At 38.9% G+C, this 19522-nt stretch overlaps 2 protein-coding genes across 4 annotated transcripts in view; both read left to right on the top strand.

Moving 5' to 3' along the window:
- The window catches only part of APBA1 (amyloid beta precursor protein binding family A member 1), a 226399-nt gene that overhangs the window by 99101 nt on the left and 107776 nt on the right, over positions 1 to 19522 (top strand). The gene's annotated exons all lie outside the window — the stretch shown is intronic.
- Positions 11400 to 17710, top strand: LOC126937973 (cytochrome c-like). The gene has a single exon (XM_050761929.1). The coding sequence runs from the start codon at positions 13028 to 13030 to the stop codon at positions 13343 to 13345; it is 318 nt and encodes a 105-aa protein (XP_050617886.1). The 5' UTR covers positions 11400 to 13027; the 3' UTR covers positions 13346 to 17710.

Below are 19522 nucleotides of genomic sequence, written 5' to 3'. Positions count from 1 at the left end.
GGCTTGGGTTTGGAAAACATGCACATTGGAGAGAAGGAAAGGAGAGCTGGGATTAGAATCCAGCATCCACACCCATCTAAGAGTGGGAGAATTACTTTGTCAATGCAAGAAGTAATAAAAACCAGAATAGACTTGTCTTATTGAGCTGACATTGTTCTTGTTGATTTATTAACTCAAATTTCTTTCTTCAGAACATAGCCACAAACCAAGCGGGAAAATGGAAGTTCTAATCATAGGTCTTGGTGATCAATCACCCTGGGGATGAAATGTTATTTAATTTATAGCCTGTTCATGTTTGTATATGGCACTTACCACGTTATATGGGGAGAGAGATACACAATCTAGCCAATAACAGTGAAGATATAATGTGTTTGTTGGGTGAGAGGTAACACAAAAAAGGTAACGGGGGCTATTCTATCAAAGCATCTCCAAAAGTTCCTTGAAAAAGTCACAAACTGGTTAGAAGATAGGTTTTCTTCCTATTACAAAATAATTTACTTAGTCCCCTTTCAGAGGATCATTTTATCATGTTATGTCTGTTTATAAATCTCTAAATATCAGAAAACCAGAGATGCTTAAAGAGGATCAAGCTATTTTGGGAGAGTCACTTTGAATTCAAGAGAAAGGATATATTATAAAATTATCAACTGTCTCAAATATGATCCTATATGATCATAAGGATCCAAATATGATCCTTAACTCCCCCAGATTATGACTTCTTTATATTTTCTTTGGGAATCTTTGTAATCACACTGTAATCACACTGCCATTCTTTCCTTGCGCATCTCTCTATCTTCAGCCACTGGAGGTTGTGTCTCACTCTCATGCATGTCCTCACTGCCTGGCACAGAGTCAGCATTCAGTACACTTTATATTAAAGTGAATTCTTCCATCGCATAAAGCAAGTGACTCTTATTAAAACATGTTCAGTAGCCTTTAGGTCCTAAAATCTGGGCAGGTTCTCATTGCTCCAGATGACTCCTGCACCACCTCTCTTTTGCTAGAATGAGAAGCAATGAGTTAAGTGCCTTCTCAAGCGTCTCAGATCCCTGATTAATATTCTCTGATTCTCTATCTTGGAATGCATTTAAAATCTCTCCCTCGATTCTGACCTACCTGGCATGGGAACAAGAATTTGCGATGTTATTCACCCACAATGAAGATTACATGCCTAGCAATTTGATTTAATTATTTGTGGAGCTTGATTCAGGCTGTTCATATCTGCCTAGGCAGGAAAAAAAAACTAGCAAGTTTTTGGACCATTTTTGAATCAGTATTATTGCAGAAGAAAGCAAGACATTTTTTTTTTCCATTTTAAGCCTGGCATTCACCCCTGTAGCAGAGTTTATTTCACAAGAAGAATGTTAAGTCTTGCAGACAAAGTTTTCTGTTTCTTCATGTTAATAGAAATGGGTAACGTTGCCTCAATCACCCTCAACCATATGCATAAGAGAAGTAGATATTTTTTTCAGGGTTTCTCAGTTTCGGCACCATTGGCATTTGGGGCTGGACAATTCTTTGTGTGTGGGACATTGTAGAATGTTTAGTAGCATTCCTGGCTTCTACTCACTAGATGCCAGTAACACACACACACACACACACACACACACTCACACGTGACAATCAAAAATGTCTCCAGATATCGAGGGAAAGGTGCAGGGGAGAGGCAAAATAGCCCTCCTATCACATTCTCACACGCTCTCTCATATAGCTTTGGCAAATTCTGTTTGGCTTTCACTTACATGAAAATCACTTGTTTTAGAAGACTTTTTCAGTTCAGGGATGTGATGTGGGATGGGGTGTGTGTGCTGGTGTGTGAAAAACCACACCTGAATAAAAAATGCAGCCTATCTAGGAAGATGACCAAGTTGACTTTCCTTTTCAGGGAAGAAACACCACAGGAGGTCAAACAGAAACCCTCAAGGATGCCCATTCCATAGCTAAGTGAGCCTTACAACAAGGAATTGTTCAGTATTCATTCTTTCATATTTCACCTCTTTTGGCTTTGAGCATCCTTTTCTGCTGCCAGACTTTGAGGACCTAGCAGCTTGCAAAGACTCAGCTCTTGTGGAAAGTCCAGTTCTTATATCCTGGCTCCCATATACCTCTAAAAGGCTTAGCTCAAGTAATAAAGCTGCTGTTTTTGAGTACTTTCTCATGCCAGTCACTATCCTAAACCTTTTCCCCACATCATTTCTCTTATTCTTTGCAATAATTCTACCATGTAGATACCATTAATGTCACAGTTTGAGACCTGAGGACCCAGGCATAGAACACTGGGTACACAAAGTTGTTAAATGGCAGTTCCCTTTCTTGACCACTGGGCTGTGTAACCTTCCATTGAACATGTGGATTTGCTTATCAAGACCCTCAAATGACCACATCATAAATGATTTATATGAATGACTTTTACACTTTTTATACGATCTCTTCCATTGCTGGTTGAAAATGAGAGGAGCTGGAAGAAGCACGGAAATACTTAAAGTTCCAGTAGAGGCAACCAGAACCTGGGGGGGAGGCTGGTTCTCTTTATGGCAGTGTAAATGTGATATAATGCATGCATTCTGGCTGTATTTTTATAGTAATTAAATGGAAGATGTAATTAGTTCTCTTCTATTTCGAATAACAGATTAAGTCATAAAATGTAGAATGCCTGGCTAGGTTATTTCTTCTCAAATTTAAATTTTCAAAGGAGAGAGTGATTCATCCTAAAGTGAAGAGAAAACTCTGGATCTTTCATGAAGTACCCCCAAGCCCTGCTGTGTTTGTTGAAGTGTGATCACAGGCCAACTCTGGTTAGGAGCTTTGAGAAATGAGAAATTCTACATAGGGCATGGGGGACATTCTCAGGAAGCCCCTGTGACTTTCCGTTGCTCTTCTCTAAGTGGAAAATGTTCCTGTGTCTCCTACCCAGGCAGTTTACTAGTCCATACTGCAAGGAAGTGTAGACTGACCTTATCTATGTCGTTTCTCATACTTACTGTGTGTGTTATGCGTTTTTGGCAAAAGGTGTGACTCTACATTTTGGGAGTGGTGATGGGAGTTTTCTGGGGATGAAGTCTGGAACATTCCTGGGATTCTCAACACAAGCCCAAGAGTTTTCATCACTTCTCCCACCTTGTCATGCCTGTGGGAGGCAGAACTCTCCTACACCATGGGGAACGAGCTTGGAGGCAGAGATGCTCAAGGTGGAGGGTGGGTGCTGAGGAGAGGGAGTCTCCCCCACAGAATGTCCGGGACCCCAGTGCTGTTTGAAGAAGCCCTGCACCTCCTCCTGACAGGCCTGAGCTCTGCTGGAAACCCTTCATTAGTCAGACTGACATGAGAGGCTGAGGCCCAGACCTGGGGTTCAAAGTTAATGAGGAACGTAGAAGACTTGAAGTTTAAGAATTCCAGTTACATGAATGACTCTGTGTTGCATGGCGGTGGGGATGGCAGGAGTTTCCTTAGCGTTTGAAGAACCTCTCCCGTCCTTGGCTATCCCCTTTGCGGGTGCAGTTTTCTCTGTGGGAAGCACCCTTTTCTCTCTGGCAGCTGCCTGCCCGTCTTTCAGGAGCTCGCTTTAGCATTGTTTCTTCTGTGTGGAAATGATGGCTCGCTTCTCTGTGCTCTACAGAATTCAACAAATACTTGTTGAATGAATATATAATGCCATACTAGGATCTACATGGTTTTGTTATAATAAATGATCATTGTAAAACAAAAATTCAAACAGTATTGAAGTGTATAGACCGTTAAGTTTTGAGTATTTCTCCATTCATTCAAGAAATATTTGTTGCACACCTACTTGGTGCCGGTTGGGATACAGGAAGGACAACATGAACAGAGTTTCAGCCTTCACAGCCCTGACACGCAAGTAGAGTGAGGCCGACTGTGACCAAACAGCAAGTAATAGTGCCAGATAATAACTGAAGAAATATAAAGCCAAGCAGGAGAGTTGTGTGTGATGGTGGGTGGGGTGGGCGAGTAGGGGACATCTGAGGAAAGGCCTTCATGTGGCTGGGGAGCCAGCCATCGAAGACACCTGGGGGACAGTGGGTTCAGGTGGAGGGGGCAGCAGGTGCAAAGACTCTGAGGTGAGAATGAGCTTGGAGTGTTTGAGAAAGGACAGTTTTAGGAGAGGAGATCAGACAGGAAGCCAGGAGCCAAATCATGCAAAGCTTGATTGACCATGAAAAGGACTTTGAATTTCATTCTGAGATGTGAAATCATTGAGCAGAAAAGTGACATGATCAAATTTATATTTGTAAGAGTCACTATCAGAGCATTTTCATCACCTTTTATTCAAACAGCATTTACCAAACACCAATAAGCACTAGGCCCTGCCCCAGATACCAGGGAGTGGCAGATAAAAGACACAGTACATGCCTTCAAGAAACTTGCAGTTTGTTATAGAAACCTCTGGGCAAATAGACACCTACAGCACCCTGGGTTAATGTCATGATGGTCAGCATGGTGGAGGGCTGCAGACCAGGACAAAGGGACCCCAGACCAGGGTATGGGAGGCAGTCCTCCACATGAGAATGTTATTGATGATGTCCCTAATCTGTGCTATAAAAGCAGGAGTGTACGTTGCTATGGAGATATGCAGCACGGAGACCTACCTCAGTCTGGGAGAGTCAAGAGAAGGATCTTTGAGGAAAGGATTTCTAGATTTTTTGGCTGAGTTCTGGAGAATGAGCAGAGGCTGGCCAGGCAAGGGCCCAGCATGTGTGCAGGAGCAGGGCAGGGAGTTCCGAAACTGGGAATAAGGGTGGGAACATGATAAGAGATGAAACTGGGTTGGTCGGCAGGGCCTGAGCAAGCAGGCCTTTAGGCCACGGTCAGGGCTTGCTCCTCACTCTGAGAGCCGTAGACACCATCAAAGCATTCTAAACAGAGGAGGGACATGATTCCATTTGCATTTTAGAAAGATCACTCTGGCTGCAGAGTGCAGAGTATTCTGAGAAAAAAGCAAAGACAGGGGAGGAGAACAGTAAGGATTCATGTCAAGGCCTAGCTGAAAGTGGACATTGTGGGCACGGGCGGAGTGGTGGATTGAATGACATGGAGGATGTAGAGCCACAGGACTGGACAATCGACTGGAGGTGGAGACAAGAAGGGAGGATGAACCATTGACAGCTGCCATGGCACTGCTTTTGAAATGGTGGAAATGGGATTGTTTCTTGGGATAAATAATATAATATGGAAGAAGAAATGTGATGGGAGTGAAAGATAATGAACTCATTTGTGGGCAGTGTGGGACTTCCAGCAGGCAGCTGCCTATTGGGGTATGAAGTTCCGTGGAGAGGTGTGATGCAGGGACACAGTCAGGAGCACTGGTGCATAGATGATTAAGGTCATTGGAGCTAATGGGCTTGCTGGAGACTGCTGGCATTTAAGGACTGCCTAAGGCCTCTCACCAGCCGTGTATGTAAATCTCAGGTCCATCACAATTTTGCTGGGGCAGAGCTGGCTGTGGCATGTGGAGGCTGGGGTCCATACATGTACCAAGGCTTCTGGGCCAGGGCGGGCACCTTGCTGACAGGAGGGTCCTTGGAAAGGTGGCATCCCAGATAACAAATGAGCTCAGACTCTACCTGACAGCACTTGCAATCACCTTCACATTTTAGATGTTTGGAGGCTTTTGGAGGTGAATAATCTGTCTTGTTTTCTGCTTCTTACTTCAGGATTAGAATGAGTATTTTAGAACATTTTCTCCTGTTGGCTTTATGCCCTTGCTTATATGAGGAGCAACAAAGAAAGACGTGCCTTTTCTTCTCATATATTGCGCTGACTCTTTTTCACTAAATTCACATTAGAAATATTTCACACACCTCAAAAGGATTACTGTACTATCATTTAAAATGGGCTTTTCCCATTTGGGTCATTTCTACTTTTTGGCTATTGTGAATAATGCTGCTATGAGCACTGATCTACAAGTATCTGCTTGAGTCCCTGCTGTCAACTCTTCTGGGTACATGCTGGAATTACTGGATCATATGGTAATTCTATGTTGAATTTTTCTGAGAAACAGCCATACAGTCTTCCAAGTGGCTGCATCATTTTACATTCCTGCCAGCAATGCAGGAAGGGTGCCAATTTCTCCACAGCCTTGCCAACACTTGCTATTTTCTGATTTTTAGATAATAGCCATCCTAATGGGTAGGAAGTGATGTCTTCTACTTCTTTACTCCCCAAAATTCTGGCCCCTTCTGAGCATATATTGAGTAGTTATTTACTAGATTTATTTAAACATTGACAGATTGACAGCGTGAGTTTCACCTTTGTCAGTTAAGGCATACAGAGGTCATTTTGTGACCTCCCACCCCAAAAGTAAAAGCAATGTCCAGCCCACCTTATTGAAATACACATTTATAACCTGTGAAAATGAGGCAAAAATGGGCCTTTTATAATTCAGAGATGTTGCAGTTGAAAATGAAGACATACTGTTTGTTTTTAAATATTGCTCTGTGATCACTACATTAATATTCATAAAGCTCTTGAAAGGAGATTGTCATTTGGTATTAAAGCCATTACAGTTGTCACTGGGTTTCAAAGCGTTGCTGCGGAGATTAAATTGCCCCTGCTCTTCCAGGGCTCTTCAGATTAACTGCATTCGGGTATAAGTTCCATCAGTCATCTGTAAGCCTGTGATCCTGAAACTGAGATGTGCTTATTAGAAATACAGAAGTCAAGAGAGAATGCTTTGCAAGGTGCTTCTTGAATTTGGAGTTTGAGGAGTTGCATTTTATGTGCACCTTATGGAGGTAATCATGGTGGTCATTGGGAATAGATCATTACCACCAGAAAAAGTGGTCTCATGCTGTCAAATGAGGGCCACCAAGCACAATTTACTGAGACTTGACCTTGAGGAGAGATTGTTTGTTTTCAAAGTGGGTAGCTTGTATTTCTTGACACTTTATCCCAGAGACTTTTACACTGACAAAAGTCAGTGGGTGTTATGGAAATAATCAGTCTTGGCAAAGCTAAAGACTTCCTGTTCTCTCACACATCTTGGAAACATCTGTCTGTCTGAGTGTCAGGAACCATAAAGTGCAAAACAGTTGAGCCAGAAGGATTGGTTTCTTCAGAGTTATTTGAATCTTGATGGATAGACAAGTCTCTAGCAAATTAAAAAATAATAATTAAATAATTAAAACCAAGTAAGCAGTACATTGAGAATAATATGAGCTAATATACTCTCTACCAATACAAGACAGGTGAAGTAGAAATGTTAATATATGGGTTGTGTGGCCACTGTGATGTGGTAGCCATGCAACCCATGTTTTAACCCATATAGCATCTTTTATACTTTTGAATTCAAAGGAAGGTTTATATTTCAGAGACTGGAAAGTAAACCTTAAATTGGATCTTGATGAAAGTTGTGCTCATACTGGGACAGCTTTTTATTTGTAGTCATTTCAGAAGAGAAGTTTTGAAGATATCTCTGTTGTAAAAGTAGAGGAGAAATTTAGTAGGAAACTCTTTTTAATTTCGAAGTCCATTTTGCGTGGATGGGGAAAGCAAGTTATTTTTAAAGTGACAAGTTGGTTCGGGATATACTTTTTCTTAAGTTTATTAATAATAGTATAGCCAAAAAAGTGAAAATATATAATTCAGATTTTAAGTACTTTGCCAGATTTAGGTCACTTTACATTTATGGGATAAGACAGACTTGAGACTTGTGTGTGGAAGGGATTGAATTTACCCCAGCCAATGGGCTGCAGAAGCCCAGAGCAAAGCTTAGCTGAAGGCTTTTAAGCATCTTGAGGTGACTAGATTCTCTTCAAGATTTAGAAAAACAGTCATTTCCAAAGAAGCAAGCTAAATTTTGCAAACCATAGCTTTGGAATTCATAGTGATAGTGAATGTTGAAATAATTATTTTCTGTAGTTTTCAAGCCTACCAATACTGTTTTGTCAAATTGTTTTTAACTTCCTTATTTTAAAATCAATATTTTTAAAAGAGCATTAGATTGTATTTTTAAACCCAGAATTAAAATTTTCTATTTGGGCAGATCTAGTTTCTTCTCTTTGCAGCAGGCTAAACCATACATAATATATTGTTGGTTTCTTCTCCTTTTTTCTAATTTTTAAATTAAGCTTTAAAAGTATTGATTAAAGCAGAAATACAGGCCGGGTACAGGGGCTCACGCCTGTAATCCCAGCACTTTGGGAGGCTGAGGGGAATGGATCACATGAGGTCAGGAGTTCAACACCAGTCTGGCCAACATGGCGAAACCCTGTCTCTACTAAAAATACAAAAATTAGCTAGGCTTGGTGGCGTGTGCCTATTATCCCAGCTACTGGGGAGGCTGAAGCAAGAGAATCAATCGAACCCAGGCGGCGGAGGTTGCAGTGAGCCAAGATCACGCCATTGCACTCCAGCCTGGGTGATAGAGGGAGACTTCATCTCAAAATAAAAAGCAGGAATACAAATAAAGTCAAGAAAATCTAGGATATGTGAAAGTACTAGTAAGATTTATACTATAAGGTATAATTCTCTTGTGAATTAAATCTGATGTTTGATTTGGCCTTACTGTAGCAAGCTAATCCCTTTTGTATCTTTTGTTATTGTTGTTGATTATAACTGACACGTAATAGTCATACATGTTTGTGGGATACTGTGTGATACTTTACACGTATACGTTATATAATGATAAAATCGGGATAATTAAGCTAATTCACTTTGAATGTACATGGAAAATATTATTAGGTGTACTTTGAGAGTACATCAAGTCAGTCTAACTGCTACTTCTTTGGAAAAATAATGAAAAAATGAATTAAAATTTATCAGCTTCTCCCCATCAAAAAAAAAAAACTGTTAGAGATCAAATAGCAGAAATGAATATGATGATGGTAATTACAGTCACCTTAAAAAAAATCCCCTAGACGGCAGGGCGCAGTGGCTTATGCCTATAATCCCAGCACTTTGGGAAACCGAGATGGGCAGATCACCTGAGGTCAGGAGTTCAAGAGCAGCCTGGCCAACATGGCGAAACCCTGTCTCTACTAAAAAATACAAAAATTAGCCAGGCACAGTGCACCTGTAATCCCAGCTACTTGGGAGGCTGCAGTAGGGAGAATTGCTTGAAGCTGGGAGGTGGAGGTTGCAGTGAGTCGAGATGGCACCACTGCACTCCAGCCTGGGCAACATAGTGAGACTCCGTTTCAGGAAAAAAAAAAAAAAAAAATCTCCTACATAAGGAGTCGGATTGGCAGATCCATCTATATCCCCAAATCAATATGGTCAAGACTCCAATATACTTCTGAACTCTAACAGTTGTTGATTGGTTTGTAATGAACTTTCTTTGGTTATGTAGCAAGATTTATTTTGTTCTCCAGTTGAGGTTATTGTTTAACTCAGGCCCCCAGCATCCAAGGTACCTACCTTCCTACATAACAATGGTATCACTTTTAGGATAGTGCTAAAATGTCCCTAAAGCAGTATCACTCAAAGTGTGTTCCTCCACCCAGTCAGTAAACTGTTTGTTCCTGAGCTACAGTGAATTAAAATGCTTGCACTATCATATAAACCAACTACATTGCCAAACACACTATTTAGTTCATCTGTTTATTACAGCAACTTTCTGGATGAAAGAAGCACATGCATTGATTTACGTTCTGGGGCAAGCCTTTATCTCACTATTCACTGGCACTTCTCTCTTGCTTTTAATGTTTTCTTTCTGACTTTCAAGGATTTTCACCAAACCCTGGAAAATTATGAGAACATGGGATTTTTGTAAAGTGGTATTTGTAAAGAGCAACCTTATATATTCCACATGTATAGAATCTCTATTGTCATATTTAGTTATTATTCATTTTGCTTCCTCCTCATGAAACATATTATTCTGTGTCTATGTGGCACCAACTTGTGCATAAATCTGATCCTTAGGTAGATGAATTAATAACTTGAATAAAGTTGTTGTGCAGTGGTTAACACAGGTTGAACATTCCTAATTTTAAATCTGAAATGCTGCAAAATCCAAAACTTTTTGAGGACTGACATGATGCTCAGAGGTCGTGCACAAAGGAAGTGCTCATTGGAGCATTTCAGATTTTGGATTTTTGGATTAGGGATGCTCAGCTGTTAAGTATAATGTAAATATTCAAAATTTGAAAAAATTTAAGATCCCAAACACTACTGGTCTCAAGCATTTCAGATAAGTGCTTCTCAGCCTGTATGAATTGTTATTGATAAGCGCTTATTGAAGTACTGTGCCAAGTACTTTACATGCATTCCCATATTTCATCTTTACAACAATGTTATGAGATTAGAATTTTGATCATCCCCTCTTTGGAGATGAAGAAACTAAGGTTCAGAGAAGTTAAATAACCTATCCAGCTTCAAAAAGCTAGTCAGTAGTGAAGCAGTGATTCAAATCCTGGTCTCCATAACTTCAGGGCTCTTGCTGTTAGTTAAGAGCCAAGTGTGGTGTGGGCAGGGGCATCTGGTAGATAAAGGAGTGAAACAAATTTAGATTCTGGAAACATGGTTGGCCAAAGTCCATGCAGAGTCTCCTTTAACCTCAAATAGAAAAATTGGTTAAAATGGGCGGGCGCGGTGGCTCAAGCCTGTAATCCCAGCACTTTGGGAGGCCGAGACAGATCACGAGGTCAGCAGATCAAGACCATCGTGGCTAACACGGTGAAACCCCATCTCTACTAAAAAAAAGTACAAAAAACTAGCCGGGCGAGGTGGCGGGCGCCTGTAGTCCCAGCTACTCGGAAGGCTGAGGCAGGAGAATGGCGTAAACCCGGGAGGCGGAGCCTGGGTGACAGAGCGAAGACTCCGTCTCAAAAAAAAAAAAAAAAAAAGAAAAAGAAAAATTGGTTAAAATATACTTTTTAAAAAGTCATAATAGAAGTCATAATAGAGATCAAAAGAAAGAAAGAGAAATCACCAGATATGAAAAAAGAAGTGGCAGTTCAAAAGAACCAGAGAAGAAAGCTGAAGGCATGGTCTTGGAAGCTGTTTGATTTGGAGAGTCCCTTGTGTTAATGTCCACGCATGCAGGGGCAGTTGATGTGACTAAACCTGTGCAAGCAGGGAGCTAAAACTTAATCCCCATATATTGCTGACCTTCTCAAGGGTTGCCCCTTTTGCAAGAAGGGGACTTGAGAAACTCCACCCATCAAGCTCTTTCCATGTCCTGGTATACTGGTGTGGAGTCTGAATCTACTCTAGTGATGCAGATGCTTGGGGAGATTGTCTAAATGGAAAGATGTACATTGGATTGATGAAGCACGTTGACTTCTGTCAATTCTTTTAGCATTGCTAAAAACAAACCCACACTGTGATATAACCTATGGAAGTATTAGAACACTAAAGATGAATAGAACATTTTTAATAGAACCAAAAATGGGAAAAATAAATAAATAAAAAAACATTTTTAATAGAACCAAAAATGGGAAATGGTCAAATTGCTATCAAAGGAATAGCAGTTCAACTGACAGCATTCTCTGAGCAACAATGAAGAATAAAACACATTGGAATAACATCTTCAAAATCTGAGGAAAAAAAACTATCGACCCAGAATTCTATGCCCTGTTAAAGTGTTATTTTAAGAATGATAATGACATGGAATACACAGTGGTAGAAAAGAAAAAAGTGATAACAACGATAGTCTCACAAACATGTTCAGTGAAACAACCCAGACAGAGTACCCACCATAGGATTCCATTTATATAAACTTCAAAAAGTAGGCTAAATTGATAGGGATAAATGTCTGAATAGTGGAGTGAGTAATGACAAAGAAGGGGCATGAGAGTGTGATGGGAATGTTATAATCTTGATCTGGATGGTATTTGCATGGGTGCTTACATATGCAAAATTCATTGAGCCAAACCTTTTAAATGCATGCACATTATGCACCTCACTATATGTATTTTAAACCTACCCCCCAGAAAAAATATATATTTTTAAAGACGGAGACTGCAACAAAAATTTTTTAAGTTTGCTTTTTATTAATACTCACTAAAGACTGATCAAGATGTATTTCTGTAAGACTGAGATAGAACTCAGAGGATTGGAGTGGGTTTTAACAATGAACAGTAAGAAAAGAAAGTGGTAAATTAGTGGTTCCATTTAAACAAACATTGACTAATTACGATAATAATGACTTTGAGGAGTGGGGGTTAAAAAGCAAGATGGAATTAAAGTGCTGGATAACAATCATGGAAGGTGGTAGGTGGTAATTGGAGTTAAAGCATTCTAAGATCCTTTTTTATTCTGAAAGGGTAGAAATATTGATTAACTTTGAGTCAGTTGTAAAAATTTAAAGTAATCTTAGCAAACTAATGCAGGAACAGAAAATCAAATGCCGTATGTTGTCACCTATAATTGGGAGCTAAATGATGAGAACTCTTGGACACAAAGAAGGGAACAATAGACACTGGGGCCTGTGAGGGTGGAGGGTGGGAGGAACGAGAGGAGCAGAAAAAAATAACGACTGGGTACTAGGCATAATATCTGGGTGATGAAATAATCTGTACAACAAGCCCCTGTGACATGAGTTTACCTGTATAACAAACCTGCACATGTACCCCTTTTAACCTAAAATAAAAGTTATATATATAATGTGTGTGTGTGTATATATATATGTGTGTGTGTGTATGTGTGTATGTGTATATATATAAGATAATCACAAGAACAGTAGAAATAGAATGTCTAACTTTCATATCAGTTAATTGGAAAACAAGAATAAGAAGTTATTGAACCTAACAGTAATCAGGAGAGAAGAAAAACAGAAGCATAGAAAAGACATAGTAATTAGAAAATAATGGAATAAATAATGGGTGTAATAAAATTAGTAATCATAAGTATAATTTATTAACAGATATAATGTTTAACATCTGTTAGAAGATGGAGATTCCTCCGTGCTATTTATAAGAGACTTTTGAAGCCAAATAACACAAAGTAAAGAGGTAGAAAAAGATAAATCAGCAAGACAGTTTAAAAAATAAGAGCTGGACTTAGAGAGTGGGAACATCCTGCTTCGGAGCGGGAATCTTCATTGCACCAGTGACTAAAAAGAGAATTAAATATGGGTGATGTTGAGAAAGGCAAGAAGATTTTTATTATGAAGTGTTCCCAGTGCCACACCGTTGAAAAGGGAAGCAAGCACAAGATTGGGCCAAATCTCCATGGTCTCTTCGGGAGGAAGACAGGTCAGGCCCCTGGATGCTCTTACACAGCCGCCAATAAGAACAAAGGCAACACCTGGGGAGAGGATACACAGATGGAGTATTTGGAGAATCCCAAGAAGTACATCCCTGGAGCAAAAATGATCTGTGTCGGCATTAAGAAGAAGGAAGAAAGGGCAGACTTGATAGCTTATCTCAAAAAAACTACTAATGACTAATAGTTGGCCACTGCCTTATTTATTACAAAACAAATGTCTCATGACTTTTTTATGTGTACCATACTTTAATAGATCTCATACACCAGAATTCAGATCATGAATGATGACAGAATATTTTGTTGGGCAGTCCTGATTTAAAACTAAAACTGGCTTGTGGTTAAATGAATATGTTCAGTTTTTGAATTTTAATAGTAATTCCAATTCAGTAAATGCTATCACTGTTTACCCCTTCTAAAGATATGATTAGACTTCATTAGTAATGTTCAACTTTTCACAAAGATGATGAGTGCCATCTTAAAACTTACTGGAGATTGGTTTTATATTTAGATTTATATAGCTGGTTATGTGAATATGTTTAAATACTGGAGAAATTCCTTCACTGTCTCAGAACCAAGAAAGATTCACCTGTGTTTTGTGTTCATTTGCCTCTTAAAGGCAAGGGTTGAAGATAAATAAATGGTAGCAATGTCTAGAGTTTTGGCCTTAACGATGCCAATCTTATTATAATTCCCTGTATTTAAAATGGTTCCTTTTACTTATTGAAAGGCATTTTAGTATTGTTTATGTGTAATATTAAAGATTATTCAACACTTCTCACATCTTATAAATCTATAAGATCACATGCTTTTAAAACAGTAGCAAGTTAAACTTCACTCTTGAATTCTTTATAGTCTAAGTCAAACTAAGTTATAATTTAGGATTGTCTTTAAACAGCCATTCAGAAACATAAAACTGTAGAACTGTGTATTTGTGATTGGGAATGGTGCTTTTTTCAACTTAAAAGGATTAAAGTAGCAGAGATATACACAAATTTTAAAATTATATGTGATTATGAGACTAAAGATAATTAAAAAGAAAACCACAGGAAAAAAAACTGAGAGCTGATAAAAACCACATTACTATCATGCAAAAGAGACTTTAATGCGCAAATAATTTTAAGGAATAATTCATCAGAAAGACATAAAAGTCTTGAGCTTGAACTCTCAAAGTAAGTAAAATTTAATAGAATGACAAGAAGAAATAGACAAATTTATAATAACAATCAGAGATGCTAACATACAAGCCTCAGAAAATGAAATGATCAAAGTTGTGGAAGATTTGAACAGCACTATTAATGAACTTGACCTTTGTGCTATACAAAGATTCCTGCCACAAGTTAGACAATATACATTTCAAGCACAACATACATACATCATTTATAAGAATAGAATCTATACCTTCAGCCAGAAAAGGAGTATCAGTGAAGGGTAAACCAGGCAAAATAGAAGACAACCAGGAGCACTGAGGCTTGTGGCAAACAGGAGAGAATGCACCTTCTTAAGGCAAAGGAAAAATGAAACCATTCTGTAGCTTATGGCTTCTGGTTTGAACATTCAAAGTGACTGCATTATTGGAAACCATCCAAGCCAACTGCCTGCTGCTGCCTTTCCATCTTGTTGCCCACTCTTTAACCTTTTGACCACTCATTGATACCTGTGTTCAAAGAAGGGAAAGGAGTTATCAGTCATCTTGGAGTCATAAACATTTCTGATTGTGGCGACAGGGCAGCAGGAGAGAGGGGGTGAGGAGGAAGAAGAGGCTATTGCCTAAAGTTAGGTTTATGGATTCTGTGATGAATTTTGGGTTATTCATTGTTCCTCATTGTCAGAAGTTCACCTCTAGGTGAGACTGTGTAAAATCTTTCTTTGAAGATACTGAAAATGGATCAAATAATTTTCTTCCTGGATGAAGATAAGGCTTTATTTATTACTAGAACCCATTTAATAAGCACCTACACTTTGTCACAGCTGAAGGAGCTATGTGACCCTGAGAAGACTTGGACGTAGATTCTCTTTGTGGAGTTGGGTGAGTTCAGACTTTATCAGGAAGATTATAGGCATTTTACTTAGATATCAAATTGTCTCACCTTCTTTGTCCATGGTTTATGAATAATAGTATTCATTATCATGGTTACAATATTCTAGATATGGTGTATAGCCTCCTAATTTGTTCATCTATAGCATTCTTAACCCCTTATAAATGTTTCATGCCAACTTCTCCTTTCGTTAGATTTTAATGTCTCCTCTTTATCTTTTGCTGACCTAGAAATTCTGGAGGCAGCTCCATTTTTAGGCTGATGAAACGCTGCAATCCCTGAAGCGATCTAGCAGTCTCCCATAGGTAACCTCCTTCAAGCTTGAAATGACTCCATTATTACCATGAGTCCCTGCCCTTGAGAACATTTTAGCTGAATGTTTGCTAATTTCCTTTTCCACACTGCGTCTGCACATTAGGTACCAGTCTGTTTCCTAAAATCTTTCGTAATTTTCCTAAGTTAAGGCTTTGATCACCAAATTATGTATCCCATGGGTGTTTTTGGTTGACACAAAAGAAATAAAACAACCTGTCACAGTTAATTTTACAATATAATTAAAGAGCCAAAGCAACTATTGAGACTGGGCATCATCCCCTATCTCTAAGGAATAAATAATGCACAGGCTCATGTTTTTCTGTAAATGCTAACTATTGGTCCCTTGGCAAAGAATAATAAAGTACAACCGCAGTGGGCCACAAACTGGCCCTGGGCATCAGAATTCTTACTGCAGTGGAAGTTGTCTTTGGCTGCATTTGTGTAAACTCTGACAGGCTGTCCAGCACAAGTGTGACCACAGACTTCCTCCAGTCTAGGTGTGTCAGTGTCTCTCTGGCTTCTTAAACTTGTCCCCAAGACTTCAGTCCTTGGTGTGGACTGAACAAAGATGTAAATGCTGTGGCTTGTTCATGCGACCAAAGGAAACTTGATTTTGTTTTAGATACAGATATATTTGAACTGATTCGATATTTTCTACTTGACATAAGGTGGGGAGACATGTCAACGTGCTAGTAACAGATTTCTCTTCATTATGTTTATATCATTGCTGTGCTTTACGGGTTCCTATGAAAGGCTTCATTCACAGAATGTGAGTCCCTTGTTGGAGAATTATCTAAATGCTTTTGATATACGAAATACGAAAGTGGTTTGCTTTTCAGTTTTTTTCTTTGTTGTTGCCACCTAACTGCTTCCTCTTTGGGGGTTGATCAGTTTTAGGTTTAGATGAAAACAGACACCTGAGTCATAAACAAATGCTAACCTATAAATGGATAATATTCTCATTATATAACTAGCTTATTATAATTCTTTGAATAACACTAAGGCCACGATGGACAAGGGAGCAGAGGACATGATAGTTTCCTAAAGAGAAAATCAGATGGCTAGTATGCATCTGAAAAACTGTTCCACTCACTAGTAATCACAGATGTAAATGAAAGCAACCATGAAGTATCCTTTCTCATTGCTAAAATTCTACTTTAGTTACTTATTTCTAGACATTTTAATTTTAAAAAGGCATTAAATATTTTGATGAATCTTGTTAAATGGATAAAACCTTTTTTATATATTGCCAAAATGTTTGCTAAATGATTATACCAATTATACTACCAACTATGCCAGTATAGAAGGATAGATGGCTGGCTCTCTGCACCCTTATCTGTATTGAGATGATTCATTCTTTGAATGTTGCCAATGATTAAACAAATTACTGCACAGCTATATGAGATAATACTTGCAGGCATTAAATGTATATTTATGGATATTTTATCTAACACAGAAAATATGCTTATAAAAAGGACAAATGACATTTTAGGTAGCCCCAGCCCCAAAAACTCCCATAGTCAAATAGAATACCAGGGAGGGTGAAGGGTGTGTGGGATCTAGCACCACCAGCCTGGTTATCTATTCCTTCTATTCCCTCTCCACACAGTTTTAAATCTGGGTGAGAATGTTTTAAATCTGGGTGAAATAGCCCAGTGCTATAGCTCGTTTCCTCCCATGCATTGAAAAATGATTGCGCAAATGTTATTAAAACTTATTTCTGTGGTTTAATCATCTACTACTGTTTGGAAGAAACCTGGACCGTCTCCAAGCAAAATGACTTTCTGATGTTGCCATGCTCTTGTCTGCCATGCCTCACTTAGTTTTGAATGCCTGCATTGTGGGAATGTCATCTTCTCAGAACACGTGCAGGACATGGGAATCGTCAGTCGTTCTCCGGCTCTCTTAGCTTAGTCTGTCTCCATGCTATCATCTGTTACGTCTGCAATGAATTCTTAAGAAATGGTCTTGTGAACAGAGCTGATCTTTCTGCAGGTGTTCTTACTACTGAATCAAAATAAATAGAAAAAGGTCTCATAGAAAGACTTATCTTTGGAATCTGAGGACATCACTGTGTGTGCGTGTGTGTGTGTGTGTGTGTGTTTACCCTAAAAATATCTGCCATTCTTTGCTATTTTTAAAGTGTGTGCTTATTTGAGAGGCAGTAGCAAAATCTTGCATTCAAAATAATCTTATTTTTAAGGTAGAAAAAAATTAGAACTGATGAAATGTTTTGACTGGTGTAGCACAGAGGCACTGATGAAAGCTGTCCTTATGAGCACACCAGCTAAGTCTTTGTTGTATAATATTTAAGCTCCTTGTGTGCCGCTGGAAACTTCTGGAGTTTCTCTGGGTGCTGATCATTTTGGAATGGAGATATTGAGGTTTGCAGTTCTCATCATCAAAAACCACTAATGGATCACAAGTGAGTTAGTTGTACCTATATCTAACTTCTTCAAATATAGAATATATGGTGCCTACTAATTGTATAAAGATGTCTTACTGTAAGGAGAATTGGGTGGGTTTTGGAATGTGACACCCCAGGATCAAGTTCTGGGTCTGTTACTTACAAAGTACATGACCTTAATTTACTTAATGCCCCCAAGTCTGCTTCTTCACCTGAACTGTGGGAAGAACAATACTCAATTGGTAGACTTGTGAGGATTAAAGATAGTATGTTTCCTGTAGAAGAATCAATGTATGCTATTACCATTAATATTTCCATAGCATTTTATTGATATTGTAAACAGTAGGTATTTGAATATGTTGGTTTTTTTCAATGTCTTTACAATTCACCCGAGTTGAACATGATATACTCGGGGCTCAGTTTCTAGTCTGGATGAGTTTCTCCAGGTGACACACACTTTCTGTTGCCTTTGTGCTCAATTGCATGCCCTGGTGAGATGGCTCAGGGGGGTCCCTGTTGTTTTCTAAGACCTGGAAATGGAGCCCTTTCCACCAGAAAAACCAATAAGACCATGTAAGATTCAATCCACACTTGTGTATCTATTAGGACCATGCTGAACCAAATATATTTAATTGGATGCTTAATCATTTTGATTCAGACACTTCATAGAGCGTGAGAAAGGTATATTCTATTTCTGGCAGGAACTTGTGATGTAAAGTGTCTAGAACAGTCTGTAAAAAATATCTGTGGCTCCTAACTTAGAGTTCTCAGATAATTTGCTATGTCCATCTATCCCAGTCTTAAACCCCATGGAAATCTGTCAAAACCAGTGTCCATGCTGGAAATGACCTAAATGTGCATCAGTAAAAGAATGGATGAACAAATTGAAGTATATTCATACCATGCTATACTGCTCAACAGTGAAAAATTCTGAGTTACTGGTAGATACAATGACATGAGTGAATTTTAAATAATTATATTGAGTCAATAAAGCCAGACACAAAAGAGTATATATATTCTAAGATTAGATTTTTATGAAGTTCAAGAACAGAACAGGCACATCTAATCTCTGATTATATAAGTGAGAATAGCAGTTACCTATAGGGGTAAGGGGAAGTATTGCCTGCGAAGGGGCAAAAAAGAATTTTCTAGGGTGATGAAAATGGTCTATATCTTACAAGGATGTGTATACAAGCGCACACACACACATACACACATTCATCAAATTGTACATTTAAGATTTGTGCATTTATGGTATCTAAGTTATACCTCCATTAAAAGAAAAGTGCCAGCTGGGCATGGTGGCTCATGCCAGCACTTTGGGAGGCCGACGCAAGCAGATCAATTGAGCCCAGGAGTTCAACACCAGCTTGGGCAACATGGAGAAACCCTGTCTCTACAAAAAATAATACAAAAATTAGGCTGTATTCCCAGCTACTCAGGACGCTTAGGTGGGAGGATTGCTTCAACCCTGGTGGTTGAGGCTGCAGTGATCCGAGATTGTGCCACTGCTCTTCAGCCTGGGTGACAAGAGTAAGACCCTATCAAAAAAAAAAAAAAAAAAAAAAAAAAAAAAAGTCTAAGAAAGGGCACCATTTAG

The sequence above is a fragment of the Macaca thibetana genome, chromosome 15 (assembly GCF_024542745.1).
Source record: "Macaca thibetana thibetana isolate TM-01 chromosome 15, ASM2454274v1, whole genome shotgun sequence".
In the NCBI taxonomy this organism is placed as follows: domain Eukaryota; kingdom Metazoa; phylum Chordata; class Mammalia; order Primates; family Cercopithecidae; genus Macaca; species Macaca thibetana.
Note: the sequence above shows the minus strand (reverse complement) of the source record. Positions and strands in the feature narration are given on the sequence as shown.